Source organism: Sciurus vulgaris (genome assembly GCF_902686455.1).
Source record: "Sciurus vulgaris genome assembly, chromosome: 2".
NCBI lineage: Eukaryota > Metazoa > Chordata > Mammalia > Rodentia > Sciuridae > Sciurus > Sciurus vulgaris.
Genome location: NC_136462.1, coordinates 23,702,596 through 23,726,301, shown reverse-complemented (window position 1 = coordinate 23,726,301; position 23,706 = coordinate 23,702,596). Strand labels below are relative to the sequence as shown.

At 40.4% G+C, this 23,706-nt stretch overlaps 1 protein-coding gene across 3 annotated transcripts in view; it reads left to right on the top strand.

Moving 5' to 3' along the window:
- Positions 1-456: 456 nt before the first annotated feature.
- TSHR (thyroid stimulating hormone receptor) overlaps positions 457-23,706 on the top strand; it is a 156,767-nt gene continuing 133,517 nt past the window's right edge. For 2 of the 3 annotated variants that reach the window (XM_079128060.1, XM_079128059.1), the window contains exon 1: positions 457-810. In XM_079128060.1, the coding sequence (XP_078984186.1) occupies positions 641-810 (170 nt within the window). In that variant the 5' untranslated portion in view covers positions 457-640. The remainder of the gene's footprint in view (positions 811-23,706) is intronic. The other variant, XM_079128058.1, reaches the window with a different exon arrangement.

Below are 23,706 nucleotides of genomic sequence, written 5' to 3'. Positions count from 1 at the left end.
GGGGACTTCAGCAAGAGCGGGGCCACGAGCGCGGAGGGGTCGGGGTGGGCGCTGGAGTGGGGCGGCCGCGAAGATCCACCAGGGCTGTCGCGCGCCGGCTTCTGCAGCACCAGTGGCTGGCCAGGCGGTGTGCCAGCCTCCGACTGTCCGCACAGAAGTTGAAGTTCAGGAGCAGTTATCATTCCTGACTCTCTGGCTAGAGTGCGTGCGGGCGGGTCCTGGACAGGCAGCGCTTCAGGAGGCTACCCACGGGGAAAGGAGGCGTTTTGCACTTTAAAGAAAAAGTAGGGAGGACAGAGTCTAAACGGGGCTTTGGAGAGAAATAATAGGAAGGAACGCGTGGGGCGGGTTAGAAAACAGAGGGAACAGACGGAGCGGGCTGCGTGGCTAGGGGCTTAAAAAAAAAAGTGAAGCAAGTAGTGTTGTTTGGGTAGAGTTGCCTAGGGAAGCGGAGCACTTGAGAGCCTCTTCTCCCTCTCCAGCCTCCCCTGCGGTGTGAGGTCACAGCCTCTTGGAGTCCTCCCTCCTCCCACCCCTCCTGCTCCCTGGTCTCCCTCTGCCTTGGGGAACCAGAGACACACAGGGCTGAGAATGAGGCGATAGCTCAGGATGAAGACCTAACCCTGAGGGCCGGTGGAAAATGAGGCTGGAGTCTCTGCTGCAGCTGGTATTGCTGCTCTCCCTGCCCAGGAGCCTGGAGGGCAGGGGATGTCCATCTCCACCCTGCGAGTGCCACCAGGAAGACGACTTCAAAGTCACCTGCAAGGATATTCACCGCATCCCCAGCCTACCGCCCAGTACGCAGACTCTGTGAGTACCTGGGAGAAGAAAGGGTAGGATCCAGATGCCAAAGACACCTGGAAAGGTGGACACTTGGAAGTGCACAAAACAGCTTGAAAACTGGCCAAAGTAGGGTGTGTGTGTGTGTGTGTGTGTGTGTGTGTGTGTGTGTGTGTGTGTGTGTGTGTATGCGCGGGCACTCTTGCATGTTATCTGTCCTGAGTAACAATGTAATCAGTAACACTTGGAAAGTTATTATTCCTGACAAACTCGTGATTTAACAACAACAACAAGGTAACAAAACTCTGCTACAAAATGACTCATTGAGTTGTTCTTTCTAAAAAGTTACCTTTTTGCATTTCACCTACTCCTAGCCCTGGCTGAATCTTGGTTTCACTTCCAAATTAATAAGATTAAAAGCAACTCAAGAACTAACTTTTTTTTTTTTTTAAAGAACTAACTTTTTAAATTTTATCTTGGGTAATAAAAATTGCAAAAAAAAATTCTCTTTTTAGTCTTTCTAAGTGTGGAATTATCTTAGTTCTGCTGATTCATCCAATAGTTGCCAAAAAATTAATCAGGGACCCATTTTAAAATGTACCCTTCACCCAATAGATATAGTTATTTAATGTTGAACTGCCCACCAAGGAATGCATCCAGAACTCCTCTTTTTTATAGACATGGTAGAAGTATAAAGCAATGAAATTTCATGAAGGATGTATTTTTTTTTTTTAATCTGAAGGTTAAATTAGAAATGGGGTGGCAACTAAAATCACTCACACACACAATGCATACACATTCAGGTACATACACATATGATGTTTCTTAACAGAAATTTAAATCAGTGATCATTGAAAGGATAACTGTAGACAAGACCCAGGGTAAGAGACCTTCTAAGTGATTAAAAAAAGAAAAGAAAGAAAGATCAAATAACCTGGACTAGATATCTAGTTAAGGTAAGAAAATACAGACTATTTAAGAAAATGTAGATGCCTGAAAAACAACTGTACAGTTCTCAAGAATTTAACTCGTAGGGACACTCAACAGTAGATGGTGAATGTGGTAGCATAGGTACATATTTCTGTGCTTGAAGAAATCCTAGTTTCTTATCTCACCTGGATTAGTTAGTGCAATAATCTCTGAGCAGTTCTTCATTCTCCATGATGCCATTACAGAATAAAATAAGTTCTTATCTTTTTGGTGAAACTGCTACATTGGTTCTGTACAGCTTCTAGAAGAATAAAATTGTTTTGTCCACACTGTAAGATCTGGCCCAGTATGTCAAGCCTCTTTGCTCCTAAATTTCTCTGACTTCCTACTCCTACTATGCACAACTTCTGACATGTCCCCCAAAGTTCTCTGCTCACACCAGTGCCCTTACTCTCCCTTTTACATTCTATCCCCCTACCCAAAGTGCCTTTCCCCTTTCTTCATCTGGCTTATGCCTATTCCAAGAACTAGATTTGGAGTCAGTTCCTTTAAGAAACTCTCCTGACCCATGACCCCTAGGCTGGGTGAGCTATCCTCCTTCTTGATGCTCTGTGCATAAATATGACCCTAGCCCTTATGTACTGTGTACTTTCCTGTGACTTATTCTTTTTCTTTTGGGGACTGAACCCAGGAGCACCTGACCACTGGACCACAATCCCAGCCATTTTTATTTTATTTTTTTTATTTTGGGGCAGGGCCTCACTAAGCTGTTGAGGCTGGCTTTGAGCTTGCAATCATCCTGCCTCGGCCTCCAGAGTCACTGGGATTGCAGGTGTGTGCCACTGTGTGCCTAGCTACTGTGACTCATCTTTATTCACATACCTACCAGTGTAGAAATGAGTCTAAAACAGCAACCCTGTCACTCTGAATTCCTCAAACCCAGCAGAGAGAATGGAACTGCTTAGAAGCTCAAATAAAGCTCATGTGAATGAGTGAATAAATGAATATGGTGGTCTCAGATTGTCCACTGGGTGGTGGGAAGACCACAGCACAAAGTTATCAGTGGCAGAATTTCGGAAATCCTTGGAGAGAGATGTGGTTCTGAGAGTGCAAAGGAACTTGGAATCATACTGTGTAAAATCACACCAAGCATTGAGAGAGGGACTGTCAGAGAACAAGCAAGGGGACAGGAATCAGGAAACCCTCATCTCTTTGTTCTTCCCTCAAGAAACAGGGTGAGATCATTTATTTGGAAGATTTCAACTTTTGTTCTGGGTAAAAGAGAAAGTTCAGTTAGGTGTTTTCTGATGTCATCATGCTACTGAACTTAGTCTGAGAGAAACCACTGAATCACAAATAGTGATTGGATAAAGATAGCAAGAGAATCTGACCTTGACAGTAATGGGGGCAAGGTACTGTGTTCTGAAGAATGAAGACTTTCTGAGCTAGGCAAGAAAAAAATTGATAAAAAATGTGGTTAAAGGCTGTGTTGCGCTCATTGAAACAATGACTACAACCATCTGCGACAATAGCAGAGTGATTTTTGAATCTTTTGGGGGCAGTAGAACTCTTTCGTCAAAGAAAAGATTATGGGAGAAGTCACATATGTAAAGCTAATGGTGTCGCCAGGCTTATTCATGTGGGACCCTGTTCTCAGCACTTTGCATCAATTTATGCATTGAATCCTCACAAAATCCAATTAAGTATCCTCAATTTATAAAATTGGGGGGAAATTTATAATAATAAAAAATGTATTATCCTCATTCATAAAATGGGTTACTGAGGCACACAAACACAAATCAAGTGATTTGCTCAGTGTCACTCAGCTTGTAAAGGGTGGAGATAGGATTTGAAATATGTTGAACCACGAAGCCTGCCCGAAGATGTCGGTGGGTCTTGCCCTGACAACTTTCCCCCAGGATGGACATACAACCTTGATGGACATTGGCCTGAGAAGTATGCAGAATATAGGAGGTTGAGGTGAAAGAAAGAAGGGAGAAGAAATGAGAGAGAGGGCTGCAAGGAGGGAGTGAGGGAGGGAAAAAGCGAGGGGAAGAAAAGTCATCTCTTAAGTTCTAGAAGGCGATCCCTGCTGCACCAAACCCTATCTTTGCCATTAATGACTTGTTCAAGGTGGCAACCTCTTTTCTGATCCTTGAAATGATAAAGGATCCATTGCTGAGGGATGTTCCCTAACTAGAGCTATGTTGTTCAGATGTATCTCTTTTTAAAGTTTTTGAAGATCCTCACTGGTTTAAATGTAAGGATTCTGCTCTTGCAGTTATTTGCCTTCTTTCTGCACCCTCCATCAAGATGCTGTACAATCACTGTTTAGCCATTATACTAATTATTGTGGTGCTGAGAACAGTTCTTCCTAAGCCTTCACTTCCACCCATATTTTATGGTGTTGAAAGGTAAGCAGGCCTCAACTTTCTGTGCTACCCATACACCTGCTCCGTGATGGGTGGGAGACGGTTACACTGTTTGTGGTTCTTACTGAAAAGGCAGCTCTAAGTCTTTTCCTCACTTGAGTCCCCCAGTCTCCAGTCTCATTATGACAGTGACTTTAGGGGCAAGGAGAGGGAGAGCTAGCAACCCCACTCCTCAATGAAACATTCAACAATCTCTGATATGCAGAAAGTCCAAAAGAGAATTATTCTCCCCAATTGGAAATTATTGATTTAAGGTAATTTAAATGAAGCAAGAGAATAAAATTATAAATTTAAATTTGGGGGCTGAGGGTGTAATGTAGTTCAGGAATACCATTTAGCTAACCTGTGTGAGGCTCTGGGTTTGAGTCCCAAGACTGAAAAAAAAATTAATTTTGGAATATAATTATAGATCATAATGACCTCAAAATGAAGCTTGGCAAGACTGACCCATCAAACTCTCTTATTCAGAAAGCTGACATTTTTTACCTCTATGCATAAGAGGACCAACCCTTGTCTAAATGAGAAGGTAGACAGACTTTGATAGCCATTCTGGATTTGTGTGGATTATTCCTCCAGAGAGTGCCAACTTGCCTTGTCCTTTCAACCTACCCCTTGCAGTTCCATCATGGAAGCAACTGCCATCTCTCCCTCCTCCAACCTCCACGACCGTCAGGGTCTCAGGATTCAATGCAGTAAATGGTTTGTCCATCACACACGTGTGTGTCTTCAGAAATGTGTCTGAAGCCGTGGCTGTTTCTGTTGTGGTTTTCAGGTTGTTTTCAGGGGGTTGCATTCTGTCTCTTCAGACTATCTCAGTGTTTTCTAAACTAGATAGTCATTCATCATCTTTGGGATTATTGCCCTGTGTTCCATCTGTGCTACTATTTCCTCAGTATATTTTAAGTAGACCACTTCTTTAACTGAAAGAAATTTATTTAGGAAAGCTTATATTGCTTCTCTAAATGCAAAATTAGCATGACTTAGTTGAGAGGTAACCAGAAAAGTGAATATAACAAAAACAAAAATGTAATGAAATTCTAGGAATAGGCTCTTGTTTGTGAATGCTGTGAATACAAGGCTCCCTTCTCTTTGCTAAAGAGAAACAGTAGGAAGTGTTGAGGAACATTAAACAGATACCAACCCAACTCCGTATTCTTGACAGCATCAGGACTGAAAAACAATGGGAAAAGGCATCTCTTTTTCACTGTGTGATTCAATATTATTTAATGCCTAGGTAAGCTAATCTCATAAATCTCCAAATCATTCCTGTTCCCCATATTTTACAATGGTTTTAGTAACAATCAGTGGTCATAACCTGAATAATAATTGGTTTCCAGCCTAAATAAGAGGTTCTCTGCTTCAGCACCCACATACTGACTGCCTAGACAACAGCCAAATAAGATAGATAGAGGGGCTGGGGTTGTGACTCAGTGGTAGAGCACTCGCCTAGCTTTCGATACTCAGCACCACATAAAAATAAAGGTATTGTGTCCACCTAAAAAATATATATATTTTTTTTTAAGAAAGAAAGAAAGAAAAGAAGAAGGAAAGAAAGATATTATACCATGTAATGACATATTAGTCAATGAAAATCCACATTTACAACAGTGGATATATGATACAGACTAGGTGTGGAGTGGGCTATACAAACCACCATCCAGGTTTGTATAAGCATACTCTATGACATATCCCCGTCATTAAGTGATGCATAACTCTATATAAAAATTAATTTTAAAAAGTATGCATAACCCCAGGCACAGTGGCACACCCCTGTAATCTCAGCATATTGGAAGGCTGAGGCAGGAGGATTGCAAGTTCAAAGCCAACCTCAGAAACTTAACAAGGCCCTAAAACAACTTAGGGAGACACTGTTTCTAAATAAGACTTTTTTAAAAGGACTGGGGATGTGACTCTGTGGTTCAATCCCTGGTACCAAATAGGTATGTAATATTTTTATTATCTATATTAAATTTAAATGTACATATAGCATATTTTTGGAAATCAGTTAAGGTTTTCCATAGTAAGTAAAAGAAAACCCACTCTGACCAGTTAAGAAGAAAAGAAATATTTTAAAAGAATGATGTGATTTACATGTTATGTGATTTTATTGGCTATTGATATCCTTATCCCAAGTGAATAAATCCACCCCCTCAGCTTTCGGGTCAAAATTCCTTACAGCTCTTGAAACTCCTCTTTCCCATTCTTTTAGAACAAGGCTTTCAAAACAGGCCAGGGTCCATAGCCTGCAAAGAGTTAGAGCCACGGCCAACGATCAGGCTAGGACAGTTTTGTAACCACAGCCCCTGATCATCTGAGGTCCTGTAACCGTTGGCTGTGTGTTGCCATCAGTCTTTTCTCAACTGTCCCTAAATCTGTTTGTTTGTTTTCAATACTGGGGATTAAATCCAGAGGCTCTCTACCGCTGAGTTACACGCCCAGCTCTTTCATTTTATTTTGAGACAGGGTCTCACTAATTTGCCAAGTTGTCCTTGAACTTGCCATCCTTCTGCCTTTGCCTCTCTGGGAGCCATGCACCACTGCACCCAGCCTGTCCCTGTCTTTGAATCACCAGTCAGAGAGTGATATCCTGTATGGAGGATCTCATTGGCTGGCATAAGGTACCTACCTGTCCTAAGCTGCTAGAGGGAGGAGAGGGAGGAGGTCTGTATGGGAGAGGCATGCAATGTGGAATTCCCCACAACAGAGGGACCATGTGCCTTCAACTTCACTTGTCACTTTCTTTGTTCTACTTGGGTGTATCCCAGCCACTGTGTTGAGGGCTCGATTGGATGGAGGACACTCTCAACCCTGTCCTTTAGGATCTTCTAGTAGAGTGCAGAAGCTAAAGATTAACCAGAGAACCACATAAACACAAATTACAGTTATGCAAATGTGCTGAGTGTTCTTAGCAGGGGTGGGGGACTAACTTACTTAAACTGAAGTTCAGGGAAGGCTTTAAGCCTGAAGAACTGATAGGAGTTGAGCATAAAGAATTGCATGGGCAAGGGCAGAGAGTGGGAAAGAGGAGTTTCAAGAACTGTGAGGAATTCTGACCTAAAAGCCAAAAGGGTTGATTTATTCACTTGAGATGAAGATACCAATGACCAATAAAATGGCTACTATTCCTTTTAGAACACAGCACAGGATGGGGGTGGGTGGGTAGGTAAATGTCTTTATGAACTGATATTTTGGCGGGGTCCAGCCCTAGCAGAAGTCCATGGGTTCCACACTGGTAAACGGGGCGCGGGGAGACAGCGTCGGCGATGGACCCGCAATATTTGACTAATTAGTCAATGCAAAACCTACTTCTTTCTTGAGTTTTCCATATTTAGTAGTCCTCCCTTTTCTGAGAGGGATGCATTCCAAGACCCCCACAGGATGCCTGAAACCCTGTGTATAGTGTTATATGTTTTCCTATGTATACATTCTTAAGATAAAGTTTAATTTATGAGTAAGGCAAATTAAGAGATTAGCAATAATAATCAATAATAAAATAGAACAATAATGACAATCAATGTACTGTAATAAACAGTGTGTGGATATGACCTTTTTTCTCTTGAGAGAGTCAAGATAAATAGTAATGTTTTTGAATCACAGTTGATTCCAGGTACCTGAAACTATAGAAAGTAAAACTGTGGATAAGGGGGGAAATCACTGTATTTGTTGTTTTATTTGTAAGCCTAATTAATTATAACCATTACTTTAAGAGGCATTATATTGCTTAATAATACTTTCATACTTTATTTGTTATTGAATCAAATAGTTTAAATAAGTAAAAATGTTTTTACTTCTAGTAAGGACTTGAATGTTTGACAAAACTTTCCCAACACTTAGGAAATTCTAGAGAATCTACTAAATTATACCTTATAAGTACCAAGAATCCTACATTTTTAGATATGCCCATACTATTTTTAGGAGCAGAAGAGGAGAAATTACCTTCTCTGAAGTAGGACCACCTAAGTTAAATTCCTTGCTCTCTGTCCTTGATATGCTTTTGGGAACATTTGTCTAAATTCTCTGGGCCTTGCAATTTTCATTCATAAAATAAGAATATTAGTACCTGCCTTATCAGATTGCTGAGAGGTGTGAATGAGTTACTACTGTTAAATGACAGTTTTCAAAGCAAGGTAAAATTATAACTCTCATACTTCTATAAATTGAACACATGTTAAATATGTTAATTGACTCATTGCTGAATATATATTAGTTTCCTAAAGCTGCCATAACAAAGCACCACAAACTGGGTGCCCTTAACAGAAATTGATTCTGTTGTAGTTCTGGAAGCTGAAAGTCAAGAAATCAAGGTGTTGGCAGTATGACCTCAACTTAATTAATCACATCTACAAAACACTATTTCCAAATGCAGTCACATTCTGTAGTTCCAGCTAGATGTGAATATTGGGGGGACACTATTTGATCCACCACAATGAGGAAACAAACCCTGGCTAAGTTGGAGTCTGAGTCTATTTTCTTCGATTACCTGATAAAGCAGCAAGCATAGAAAACTAATTTACAATGCTCAAAATATATTGTTAATAAATTAATCTTGCCTGAACATATCAGTACCTTGACCGAACTAGATCTTTTGGTCTGTCCAGATCTGAGAAATTGTTATCTTGAATTAATCTCTTTGATTATTGTATTTTCTGGTTGTAAGTTAAGTAGATTTAAAGTTTATTAGCTAGAGGTTCAAAGGCTTCTAGAAGTCCAGGGTTGTGCTGCTGAGAATCTGTGAATATGTGAAAACTTGGACATACATTTCTTAGATTTCCAAAGGTATCTTGGGCCCCTTAAAAATTAAAGAAATTCTGCTTTGGAATAAAATTTGGCATTTTTATGTGACCGTAAATGTGTGTGTTTGGTATTCAGTATGACTCAATCTATTTTATTATAAACAACACAAAACACGCGTTTAAAAAATAAAAACTGTCTTGCCTTTGAATGTGATGGCTTTCCTTCTAAATATATCATTATGATAACTTTCTTTATGCCTCACACATAGCCTGTCCTTTGAGGATTCTTTATACACAAAAGTTCACTAAATGTGCCCATTCTTCAATAGTTTAAAAACATATTTTGCAAATGTCTGATGAGTCATATGTGACATTAAATTCCTTCATACAGTATCTATTTTTACTGAAACCAATCAATATACTTAATTACCCTTTGCCTTTCATTACTGCTATTAAAAAATAGTGGAAAAAAATTTAAGCATGGGCAAAATGGTCCCAATTTGTTCAAAATTATAGATTGGATTTTAAAGTGTCCCATTTAGATGTCAGATTCTACTTACTTTGCTTCATTTCTGTACCAATTTGTAAAAACATTTAGGACAAACATTCAAAGCAAAATTTTTTTTAAGTTACAAAGCAGGCACTTGCGCTTTTTCAGACATCCGGTATATATTGTTCCCTTACATATGGTGACGTGTATATATGCCCTGGATTTTTCTGACACAGTCCTATTGAAAACATTTTGCCATTCAGAAAATGCCAGAAATTCAAATATTTCATCATCATCTTAAAATAAACTCTTCACATCACTTTTGCACTTAGAAAGATCTCGCTTGTGTCCAAGCTTTTCTCTCAGGAAACATGATTTCTCTCTATTTGCATGATACATTGAGCTTTTGGCTTTCATTTTGCAGACATTGGCTTTATTTTACCTTTGTCTGAGTGTTATGATTACTCAACTCAGCGAGGGGGAACGAAATTGCCTCTTTTCAGGTTCTATCACGTCATATTTTGTTATTCTAATCCTTTAGAGAGCTGAGAAGTTAAAAGGCTAACTTTGGAGAAAGACTGCACGTAGGATCTAAGGACAGGTAGAACAGAGGACATGTCCTGTGATTCAGGCTTTATCACTACAGTGTTTCCATCTCAACATCCTTTTCAGTTATTTCTGGTTTATGGACATGGTCCAAAGAGTTGACATGACCAGAAATTCTACCTCTAGATCAGTAGTATTTTATTGTAGAGTTTCTTCCTTTCTTCTTTTTTTTCAATAAATATTTATTGACCACTGATCATATGGCAGTACTATTCTAGGCATTGGAGACATATGCTAAATTACTTCATTGACTTTATATTCTAGTAGGGGGAAATAGCCCACATTGAAAAAAATAGAACACAAAGATCAACTGATGGTGAAAAGTATAATTGATAACTGGGTCAAAGGGCAGGTCCATTCCAAGTTTTCTGAGGAATCTTCACACTGCTTTTCAGAGTGGCTGCACCAATTTGCAATTCCACCAGCAATGTAAAAGTAGGACTTAAAATTAGCATACTATAGTTACGCAGTCACATCAATGTTTATAGCAGCTTAATTCACTATAGCTAGATTGTGGAACCAACCTAGATGCCCTTCAACAGATGAATGGATAAAGAAACTGGGGCATATATACACAATGGAATATTATTCAGCCATAGAGAAGAATAATATTATGGCATTTTCTGGTAAATGGATGGAATTGGAGACTATCATGCTAAGTGAAATAAGCCAATCCCAAAAAACCAAAGGCTGAATGTTTTCCCTGATAAGTGGATGATGATACATAATGGGGGTGGGAGAGTGGGGAGTAAGAGAAGAATGGAGGAACTTTAAATTATGTAGAGGGAAATGAGAGGAAGGGAGTTATGAAAAATGGTGTGATGAGACAGACATCATTACCCTATGTACATGTATGATTACATGAAGGGTATGACTCTACATCGTGCACAACCATAGAAACGAAATGATGTACCCCGTTTGTATACAATGAATCAAAATGCAGTCTGTAAATTTTTTTTTAAAAAGTATAACTGACACCTGTTGGAAGAAAATTGTAAATAAATTAAAAAGTACTTAGGCAAAAGGGACATGGAAGAAACAGGCATAGGGTCTTGAGAATCAAGAAGGAAAGAAATATGACTTCAGTAGAAAAAGTAGTAGGAAATAAGGCCAGAACAGTTAAAAGGGGACAGAATCTATACATACATATATATGTTTTGTATACATATATATATCATTATATATAGTGATCTAATACAAATGTAGTATTGGTGTGTGTGCACAAGCATACACACACACACCTATTTTCTGAATAAAAAACTCTTAAGGATTTTGAGCTCCTCCTCCAGGTATGCAAAGATCTGACTTACATTTTACTAAGGATCCCCCTGGCTACTATGTTTGTTAATCAAGTAAGAGAGAAGGGGGCCTGAACCAGCTTACTAGTAGGAGAGGTGATGAGAAATGTTTGAATCCTGAGTTAATTTGAAGGTAAATCCATCAGTATTTTCTGAGACTGTTGAGTCTAAGGAAAAGACCAGAGTTGGTAATGTCTTTGCCTGGGTTCTCCTGAAAGGAGACCCTGCTCAGAAATTCTTAATGGGAAATTTGATTCTAAGGAGCAGAACTATGGGATGGAGAAGTGAATCAGGGCGGGAAGGAGAGTTTGTAGCTGCTAGAAACAAATGGTTCCTGGATCCCATGAGAGCACCTGAGAATTCAGATGGTAAGCATCTCAGGACTCTAGTTCTAAGAAAGAGGAAAGGAAAACACATATCCCCCAGTTCCCGTCCCCCATGGTCAGGGTGTCAACTCTATCTACCTTTCAGGTTCCTTGTGCATGGTTGTAATATAATTCCTAAGTACTAACAGAAAAGTCCCAGGGTGACAAGTGGGGTGGCTGAGGTACAGTGCCATCAAGTTGTAGCTTATGAAGCCAGACGGAACTCACACCACCATGCGGTGGCTAGACAACGAGATAGGCCAGGCTGAGAGAATCTGCAGTGAGGTGTCCAGTGTAGTTCAGTCTTTACACAACGATGATTTGCCCAGGGTTTTTTTTTTCCCATACTAAAAAGTAGGGCCTCTGTTTTTGTAAGAATGAGTTGTCCTTACTTCTTTCCTGTGATAGAGGACAATGCAAATCCAGTCTGCTACAGAGCTCCATTTAGGACAGGATCATTGCAAAGGCATAATAGGAGATGATTTGTGAAAAAGACTAGCTTCTGGGCTGGGGTTGTGGCTCAGTGGTAGAGCACTTGCCTAGTATGTGTGAGGCACTGAGTTCAATCCTCAGCACTGCATATAAATAAGTTAATTAAATAAAGGTCCATCGACAAATGAAAACATTTTTTTTTAAAAATAAGAAATAGACTACTAGATTCTTCTGTTGCAGTTGATCCTAAAGTTATGATAGATAGTCATGTCGCTTTGACTCCAGTTCTAGAGTTCTTTCACCTTGGCTAGTGTAGATGTTCAGAGACAGATTTGCTGAGGGTGAGAACGAACAATGCCTACCCTACCTAGCCTTACCCAGTGCTCTTACTCAGGCATCGGAGATCGAGCTCTGAAGGCATGGATCCAATTTTATTTAGGGTTGCACAGGACATATACAGACACATTATCCAATCAGGTTAACATGCTTGTTAAAGTATAACAGAGTCAGCCTATAGGTGAACTATACATCGAGGGTTCAGGTAGTGTAAACAAACCAACCATGCCTAAGCAATTCTGCCCAGCAACAGGTCTGAGACAAAGGACTGGGGAATGGCAAGCTCCAGCACACAGCATGAGGCAAGGCAGTGCAGGTGAGCTCACATCACAGCTTTCTGTGATGCATGACAGAACGAGACCTCCCCTCAGCTCAAACTCAGCCTCAGCAGTTGCAAAGACCTTCATTCCATGGCGAGTCTTTACCATGACCTCAGTTTCTCTGTTCAGACTGTTTGGCTTACTTAGACCATGGTGTCAGTGATTGCTGTCAGATAAGCTTGAGGACTGTTCCCTACAGGCCAGCACTCTCAGCTAATTGCCTGATGGAGCAACTAGACTTCAACTGCATGAATTCTGAACTCTTAGTTTCTTGGCACTAGTTATCTATAGTTGCTTTTCTCCCCTTCTCCATTATCACTGGGCACAGAAGAACGGAAGGAGACCTCAGTGAAATCCCTACATTCTGGACCTAGTCCTGGCTACTGATAATGTGTAGCAGCTGCCCTGCCTTTTCATGGTAGACTCTAATATTCCTCTTAGTAGAAAAATTCTTTCATTTGCCTGTTCATCTACTGCCATGAAGACCTCAAATGACTAGGTGGTCTTTATTATATCAGGCTCCCTGTATTTTACTTGGCAGAGGTAATCTTTATACCCAGGATCTAGGACTTCTTATCTGGAAGGAATAGAGATAAGAGGCTCAAATTCTGAAAGTTAGGTCACAGGGTCATTGGTGAGAAGGACTAATCCTATCAGGACCTCTAGTTCCCCACACCCATGTGTTCTAGTTAAACAGAACATGGCACACATCTGCTGTTGTCTCTGTGAGGAGATGTCAACAGGTCAGACCCCCAGTCCTACTAAGCCTTGTCTTCAAGTTGGCACTCTAGCTGAATATCAATGGGTCATTCCACCTTTCCAATGGGCAGTGTGTTTCTACATGATGGGGTTTCTTGGGGAGACTAGTGGACTAGAGGTCATGTACCCTTTCTTGTACTTTCTATGCCATGAACTGTATCCCTGCCTTGGGGAAATGTGCAGATTTGTACCCTGGTAGGTTATGTATTCTATAAGCCCTCACTGATGACTTATGGAAGACAACTCAAATCCGAAGTAATTACCATTTTTTCAATGAATTGCTTATCTCTGACAGGGTGGGATTTATTCTCTCTCCCGTGGCATTTAATTATCTTACTGGACTATCAAGCCTTCTTTCTGCTTCTTGCCCACAAAGACCAATTAGCATATTTTCAGGTAATACACCTTTATGACTTTATGATTATGTGTGCCATGCTGAGACTTGAGATTATTAGACTCATGAAATAGAGCTGGAAAATTTTTCCCTGGTACAAAATGATGACTATGGATTCCTGTTTCTCCTTTGTAAAGCTGTCCTGCTTTCTTCTTCTTCCTCCTCCTCCTCCTCCTCCTCCTCCTCCTCCTCCTCCTCCTCCTCCTCCTCCTCCTCCTCCTCCTCCTCCTCCTCCTCCTCCTCCTCCTCTTCTTCTTCTTCTTCTTCTTCTTCTTCTTCTTCTTCTTCTTCTTCTTCTTCTTCTTCTTCTTCTTCATACTGTAGATTGAAACAAAGGGCATTCTACCACTGAGCTACATCCCCAGCTCTTTTGATTTTGAGGAAGGGTCCCTCTAAGTTGCCATGACTGGCCTCAAACATGCAGTCCTCCTAGGGTTACAGGAATGAGACTCTCTTCCCAGTTGCTTCCTACTTTTATCATCTCTATTCATAGGGATCAGGAAGAGAATACATCCACCAGATCAATAATCACATATAAAGTGCTAGAAGCTGCATGATGTGTTCCGGTACAAATAAGCATGGTGTTGAGGCCACCATAGAACCTACTTTTTGGTTAAGTTAACTGTAGTCCATTCTATTCACTACAATCTGTTTGGGTTTTTATTTGTTTTGTTTTTGTTTCTTGAAGAAGCACAGGGGTGAATTAAATGGGAATTTGAAGGAAAAGCCATTCTGCAGTCCCTAAGTCTTTAAAATTAGCACTAATACCTGCAATTTATCCTGGGATTCTGGTCTCAGTATCAGTTCAAACCTTGTATATAACCAAGCCCAAGAAGGCTGGGATTTCTCTTCACCAGTTGACAGTTACTTTTGCAAATGGTCACAGGTTTGGGAATGATCAGGGAACACTTTTACCACATGTACTGGAGGTGGCACTGGAGGCACTTCCTCAGGGGGATTCAGCCCCCTTTTCAACAAACTCCTGTTTTCTGAGATATTAAATCTTAAAAAACATGTGTATCTTAAATTGATGAAATATGGTAACTCTTGATGTGGTTTGAACACAGTAGTAGAGTTAAAATTTGCTATAATATTCAGTTTTATGTTTAAATTTATGCCTCAAGGCCAGAAAAATGAAGAATAAACTATAATTATAAAAACATCTAGTTTCTCAGTATCTGCATTCCTCGAAGTTGTCATGATATTTATCTATTATGAAGTTGCTTTTGTTGCATTTTAATAATTTTAGTTATAACTTGAATTAAATTTCTTTTTTGTACTACATTTAAAACCCTATCAATATTATGTTGCTTTCTTTTGTTCAGTTATTTATATTGTGTCATCTTTGTACCCAGAGCTGTACTATGTGTTTTCATGTATACTATCTCATTAAGTCCTCACAGTGGCTCTGTGAGGTACATGTTTGACTCTGATTTATAAGAGAACTGGAACTCAAAAACATCTTCTTCCCCTTCTATTACTTATCACAAGTGAAAGAATCAGAATTCAAACTCATGAATTCAGATCACCTGACTCTAAATCCTACTCTTTCTATACTGTTCCATAGCTATCTTCCTAAATATGGTGTCTCCTCTCCTCTTCTCTTCCTCTTTAGTTCGCTCTCCCTTCCTTTCTCAATGGTAAAATTCACACAACACAAAGTTAATCACTTTTTAAAATTTTTTATTGGTGAACAATAATTATACAGACCAGTGGGTTGTCACTTTTAAGTATAAACACATAGTGACATTTTGTACATTGCAATATTTTATAACCATCACCTTTATATAGTTTCAAAAGGAAACTTTTGAAAAACATTTGATATTCCCATCAAACAAGAATTCCCCATTTCTGCTTAGCCCCTGGCAACCACTAATCTACTTTCTGCCTCTCTGTTTTTTTAACCTATTTGAAACATTTTATGTAAACAGAATCATACAATATGTGCCCTTTTGGTCTTGCTTCTTCCACTGAGCATAACATTTTCAAGCATCATCACATAGTAGAGACAGTGTAAGTGATCAGACATGTGGTCTGATGGAAAAACCTGTGAACAGTGCCAGGCTAATGCTCCCACGACTTTTCATGCAGTTTCACTATTAACATACCATGGTGGAGAGCAGCCCTCTCTGTCTCAATGCCTTGCATCTTGGAAATGAAAATTGGGGCACAGAAAACATCCATGCTTATTTTCAGAGGCTTGGAGTACAAAACTGCTTGCCCGTGTCAAGTACCATCTTGTGAAGGAGAGCATTTTTGGCTGTTGGCTGAGAACACCATGTATTTATCCCTTCTGGGTCTCATGGCAATCTTAGGCAACACATCTAGAAATAAATCACCCAGTAGCAATGCATGCACCATCATTTGTAACTCTCATGAGTAAATACTCAAACAAAGGATTTTCTCTGTTGCAGGGAAGCTGAGACTAACTCAAGTAATATCCCTTTACCATTGCTGTTTTCCATAACATTGGTTTCTTTGTTTTAATTAATTAATTAATTAATTAATTATTTTTTACAGACTGCCTTTTGATTTGTTGTACACAAATGTGGTACATCATTTCATTTCTATGCTTGTGCACTATGTAGATTCGTACCATTCATGTAATCATACATGTACAATGGGTAATGATGTCTGTCTCATTCCACCATTTTTCATACCCACCCCTCTCATTTCCCTCTACATAATCTAAAGTTCCTCCATTCTTCTCTCACTCCCCATTGCCCCCCATCCCCATTGTATATCATCATCCACTTACCAGGAAAACATTTGGCCTTTGGTTTTTTGGAATTGGCTTATTTCACTTAGCATGATATTCTCCAATTCCATCCATTTACCAGAAAATGCCATAATATTATTCTTCTCTATGGCTGAATAATATTCCATTGTGTATATATACCCCAGTTTCTTTATCCATTCATCTGTTGAAGGGCATCTAGGTTGGTTCCACAATTAGCTATTGTGAATTAAGCTGCTATATACATTGATATGACTGGCTTCTTTACCTTATGTTGTATCTCCATTAAAAAGTGAGCCAGTATACCAAGAAAGAAAATCTGCTAAGGAGTAAAAAAAAAAAAAAAAAAAAAAAAAAAAAAAAAAAAAAAAAAAAAAGGTTTACATGAGATAAATAAATTATTCATTCCCTTATGTTTATCAGTGTTTTTATCTCAGGTATTTCTCCCTAACCTGCTTTGGTCTTAGAGGCAGAAGATATGTGGATTCTCATCTCCCACAGATTCCCTATGTGAAAGACTCCACTTGCTCAACTCATAGGATAAGCAAGCGAGCAAGATCTGCTATACCCACATCATTAAGTGGTTACAGTACATTAGTACTGTACACATATGCAAAATACCTGGTAAAGAAGAACATGTCTTGGGTATAGGTTAGCAGTTGTCACCATTGCAGTGGTAGGTCTGAGAGCATGTGAGATCTCTTTTATATAACTATATATCTCTGTGCAGAGACCATTCAGCAGCCCTCTGGCATCCAAAGAAAAAACACTTGTCCATTTTACAAAAGGAAAATGGTAAAGATGTCCAAGAGTTCTTTTCCTCTTTCAGAGGGTTTCATCTCCTGGAATTGAGGATAGTAGGATAAAGTAACCAAGATTCTGATAGGTGTGAGTGTGATTCTTTCCCAGTGGGGCCCATAAATCTGTAAGAAGAATTTATCTGTCCTGTGTCACAGTTCGACTAAAAAGTCTGTTAGCATTTCCAAATCTCCTGTTGCCCATACTTAATGCTTGAATGACCTTCTTTTGTAGCATAACCAAATTGCCATTTCACAACCATCCTCAATCCCTGGAACCTAAAACAACAAAGCCAGAAGCTCTGAAATGTGCTCTACAAAGCATGAAAGAAAGTCTCTGTCTCCTTCAGTACTGGATGATAACAGAAGGTTTGATGAACTTATGAAGGGTTCCTTTTACTCACAAGGAACTTGGCACTTTATTGAAAGTATGTCCATCATGACCAAAAATATAGGATGGCTTGAAAGGACTCTGCTTTCTCTTTGTATTATATCCAGTCTATTCATTATCAAGAGCAGCAGAAAAGGGAGGGAAATATCTTGCATAAAATCTATGTCAGCTGAAGATCATGGAGAAGCACAGAGGACTAAAGTTTCCCACCTGGTAGGGAACTATTCGATGACTATAGAAAAGAACTAAAGACTGGTAGAAATGGAAATCATTTCAGGAAACCTTCAATAAATCATAAACATTTTAGCAAGGCACTTAATCATTCTGTGTTTTACCTTTTGTATCTGTTATATGAAAACCTTACAGGATGGCTCTGTCCTACCTTAGAGAACTTCTGGGAAGACCAAGGAAGTTCTTCAAGTGCATAAGGAGCCCTTTGTTATTCAGAGACAATCTTTTTCATTTAGAAGAGTAAGAACATGGGAGATTATAACATCAAATATTGGGGAAAATACTGATTTATCAAAGAAGGATTTGAGAGAATTATACTATAAAAATAAATGAAGCACTAAGAGCTATATATTTAACTTGGAATCCTGTACACTTATCCTTCCTTGCTTCATTCTTGTAACAATGCAAGAGGGGTCCCTCTGTGTGCATTCTGTTCTTTTGATCTTCGTATCCTACTTTGACCTTTTTCCTCCCCTTCCTAAGATCCTTTCCACTGCTATTACATAAGCAGTTCAAATGTTTTTCCTCTTAACAGAATATTTTTCCTCCATAATTTCCATTTAGAGTTCACTTACCACTTACTTCGACTTCCCTTCCTCCTTCCCTCCTTTCACAGCTAAATATCCTCCACTTGCTCTCTTGATGTTTTGACTTCCCATTCACCCTTTGGCTTAGTGCAGTCTGGCTTTTACCCTCATTACTCAATTGAAAAGCTCTTGCCAAAGTCACTAGCAACTATTGTTGCAAAATCCAAAGGACATTTTTAGATCCTTTCCTAAATCGGATGCGTGGTGGCTTCTGTCCCTGCTAATGGCTTCCCATCGTCTCCTCAAATCATACTTCTTGACTGTCTGTGCCTCAGTGTGGGTCTTCTAATGAACACAGGAGGCTTATATTGCGGCTGTATATTGAGGAAGATACTGAACTGGTTAGGCATGCCAATCCCACTCCTTCCAGCTCAACAGTAAGTGCATTCCTGAAGGGAGTGCTCACCTTCACTACTGCCACAGTCCACCCCTGGCACTGTGTAGATCTATTTCTCCTTTTATATTTGGGACAGATGGTCCAGGATTCCAGTGGGTCTGTCTTCCTTAAGGTAAACAAAAGAGAAAAGAGAGGGGAATGAACTTTAACCCCTATTGCTGCAGTGGCAATACTATAATTGGTAGTTATCGTCTCTTTCCCACTGTTCTTTCTGAATTCTCCTCTGTTTTCATTTCTGCTGGTCTTGATAACCTACCTGATGATAGAGCCAATCTCTCATTCCTGAAGGGTCTGGGATCTACTCTTTGTAGGTTGGGGTTACTGCACTTGTCCATTCAAGTATCATGATATGCCCAAGTGGATCATCTGTGTTCTACACATATTCTTCTCTGCCTTCATTATATGACAGCAGGGTTATCTCCTCCTACTGCATAGCATGAGTTGCTCCTAACAACAAATTGATTCCTTCTTTAGTCTGCTGGTCTCTATAGTCAAGAAATCTCGAATGCCTGACAGTCATAATTTATTAGTACCTGCAGAGCCTAGAATTATAAAAAGGAAGCAAGGCACCGTCCAATGAGTCACTGGATATAACGACAAGTGGGGTCACTCCTACTTCAATACCTTGGTTCCCAAACTCTAATGGGACATGACATCCACTCAGAGGTGTGTGATTAAGTGGGTAGCTGTCATGATGGTACCCCATCACAGCAGAGTATTGCCTGCAAGTTGGCACTTCTGTTGTACCTTCTGCAGGCTATCACATTGCACTTTGAAGCCAACTGCTTCTGGATTGACCATGATTTGGATGGATCTTGATACAACCAGAGGATCTATGGTCATAAGACAACTCTTTTACCTCCTTCTCTATAAATAAGTTGCAGGGTCAGCTGCTATCTTGGAGAATATCTGTGCCTATGGATCAGACACTTTGATATCTCCCTAGATAAGCCATGAAGGCACACACCCAAATCCCAGCAAATCGGGAGGCTGAAGAAGAAGGATCGTGAGTTCAAAGCCAGCCTCAGCAACTTAGCGAGGCTCTAAGCAACTTAGTGAGATCCTGTCTCAAAATAAAAAATGAAAAGGACTTTGGATGTGGCTCTGTGGTTAAGTACCCTAGGTTCAATCCCTAGTAACAAAAAAGAAAGAAAGGAAGAAAGCAAGAGAGAGAGAGAGATTGGGAAAGAGAATGGGAAGGAGGGAGAGAGGAAGGAAGGAAGAAATGTCCCCAGATAATACTACCTGAAACTGTAGAAGCAATAAAGGGAAACAGTTATCTGAAATAATGTCTACGACCATGATAATAAATCACTGGTCCTTCTAGAAAGAGGAGGCTCACTCTAATCAGGTTGCTGCAAAATGGCCATGTGATCCCCTCAAGGAAAATGCCCCCTACTGGTCTCTTTTGCTAATTGGCTGGACTTTCAGTGGTGAGAGGAGCCTGATCAGCCTTTGTGAGTGGGAGTCCATGCTACTAACCATGTGTAGCCTCCATCTCTGTCATTCTGATCTTGTGCCAACTGTGTTAATTCTGCCAGTGAGAAAGGCTGGCAAATGTCAACTGACCAAGTCATTTTGTATTGGTTGTTTAATGTTTTCTTTTTTTCTCTATAGTGGCTGCTTTCTGATGGTCACTAATATGTAATGTAAAGATCACATTTCTTGTCCACTCTCCTATATTTATCCTCATGAATCTAACTAGACTTTCGTCTCTGAAATCTTCTAGTCTTTTCTTGCCAAGACTCTGACAAACTGGCCAATCTATTTGCTCACAGATCCATGTATATATACATATATTTATATCTTGGGCCACCTTTCCTTATAATCCACTCATTGGGAAAACTTTCTTTGCCCCTGTCTTTCAAGACCACTTCTCTGTGCAGCACAGGTCCATTTACTAAATCAACATCCACATACCAAAACAACTGAACCATTAACCGAGCTCAGACTCTTTTCTTTTCCTTCACTTGCTCTTGTGGGACCCTCATGTAGACATAAGCATGAGACAGAGAAAGACTGCTGTCATCTGAGTGGATGTCTTGGGGATCTAGATTGCCAGCTCGTGAGGTTTACCTGTGCTTTGCAGTCCGGCTGAGGCTTGATCCCTGATGAGTCACTTTCTATCTGACAATCTGCTGCTGAGTCTGCCTGCATTTGTGGTATGTCCTATGGAGCTCAGCTCATGATGTGCAGTTTAGGGTGCATGGACGTTTGTTTTCCATAGTCACATGTTTAGTCTCAACTAGCGCTCAGTAGCACACCAAGCTCTATTTTTTTCTGCACTGTAGATGGTGTGGCCCCACTCCAGAACTCCAAAATACTGCATTTTGATTTTCCTATGAGTGCCTGCCATAAACTCCACATCATACCGCAAACACAGTCGGGTCTGCCAGCTCATATGGTCCAAGTGGTGGGGCTGCTTGTACCACAGCCTGGTGCTTCAGAGTCCTGCCCAGGCCCTGCTGCAGCTGGCAGTCTTCCATGTCAACCGAAACACAGGCAGAGAAATCCTTATACAAAATTCCACTTAATGAATCAATCAGGTTTTTTTTTTTTTTAAATCCATTTTCTACTGAGATATAAACAAAGGCATAACTCTTAACCAGAAGTCCTGAGTTTGGTCTTCAGCTTTTTCTGATATCCCACTGGACTAGAGAAAGGACAATTGCCCTCAACTTTGTTCTAGCATTATCTATCTCTGATTACTTCAGTGCAACATAACAAAATCCAGCTAATTCCCTCACCCCCGAATATATTGCTTTCCTTCCTCTTCTCATGCCCTCCCCACCCTGCTTCCATGCATGCTCTTTACTAAACCATGAGCCATCACACAGGACAGGGCAGTTCCCTCTACAGAACATTCTTCCAAGCCAGCAATGGTGAAAATTTTAGAACATGGACTGCCATTTTGTTCTACGGACTATCTGCCTCACATACCACCCAGAGTGGGAGTTCCACTACTATGGGATTTCCATTACTGACAGGATGTAGTGACCCATTCCCCAAACCCCATTTTACCTCAGCTTCCTCAGAACACTTCCAGTACTAACTGTACCAGTAGGTTATTCTAGGAATCAGATGAGTATACTGAGTTAGGACTGTAAATGGTTCATTCAAGGGTAAGATCTGTGAAAGGCAAAGGGCAAAGAAGCAGGATTTGGCAGGGAGAGTCCTGGACTATGCTGCATCTCTAACAAAGTCTTGGTGGCAAACCCAATGGGGGTCTCTGGAACAAAGATTACCTGTTAGAGAAATTCCTCATTGGGCTTAAAGGCCAGGCTCCAGGACCCCTGCATGGTGTTGGTTGTGGGCTTCCTGGGAAGAGGAAGTTTGGTGAAAACACCGAGACAGATCCTGGATGTGCTGAAGATGGAGGCTGGCAGCTCAGTGCCTCCTGACAGCTAAACAGAATGCAGTTCCTTGGAGGAATAGCTGAGTGGCACACTTCATGGCTGCTATACCCATTTTTATTTTTCATCTTTTACATGTATACCTGGCACTGTTTGGATATGGTTTGTCCTCTAAAGTTTCACTTGCTGGAAGATTGGTTTCCAGTGTTTGGTGTTGAGGTGGTGTAACCTTTGGTGAAGGCCTAGTGGAAGAAGGTAATTAGGCCATGGCAGGGGTGGGGGGTTATGAATGGTTTAATGCTTTCTCATGGAAATGGATCAGCTCTGGTAGGAGTGGATTAGTTCCTGTGAGAGAGGGTTGTTATAAAAAGCAAAGACCTGGCTCCTTCCCAGTCTTTTGCTTCTGTCTTACCCTGTGACCTCTCTCTACCCGCTGCATGAAACAGGTTCTCTTTCCACTTCTCCACCAGGTTGTGATGCAGCCAGGTGTCCCTTATCAGGATGCTGGTGCCAGGCCATATGGACCCTCCAGCCACTAGAATTAAGAGCCCAAAGAACCTCTTCCTTATACATTTTCCCACATCAGGTATTCTCTTATAGCAATGCAAAATGAGCCAGAATATACATCCTCGAATTTTTGTGAAGGCTTCTCTTTCTCTCCCTATCACTGAAATGAGGGTATTCCTGCACTCCCATTCATACATCTAATGAGATTCTAATGAATTCTGTGTTAGGCAACTTTCTGTTGCTGTGACAAAATAACCTGAGATAATTCGTTTACAAGGAGAGAGTTCTTTTGGCTCGTGGTTTTAGAGGTTTCAGTTCATGGTCATTTGGCCCCACTGCTTTGGGCCTATAGTGGGACAGTACTACATGATGGGAAGTATGTGGTGAGCAAAACTGTTTACCTCATGGTGCCTGGGAAACGGAGGGTGGGGAGGGACCAGGGTTCCAACATATCCTTCAAGGAGACACCCCAGCCCCCTTGCTTTCTTCTACCAGGCCCCACCTCCAGAAGATCCCACCACCACCAAACAGCTCCACAAGTTGGAAGCCAAGACTTTAGAACATGGCCTTTGGAGGACATTTCAGATCCAAACCATAACCAATTCCAATTCCAAGTCTCTGAGGACTAAATCTGTATCATTCAACTTCCCAGTTAGATATTCTGTAGAATCTAAATATTTAGCATTTCCAAAAATACCTCCTCTTCTCAGCCAAAACTATCATTCTGTATATTCTTCTCAATGGATGAATGCACTGTTTACCCAGACACTCAAAACAGACAGCATAGAATTATCCTTGATACTTTCTTCTTACTTGTCCCTAATATAAAAT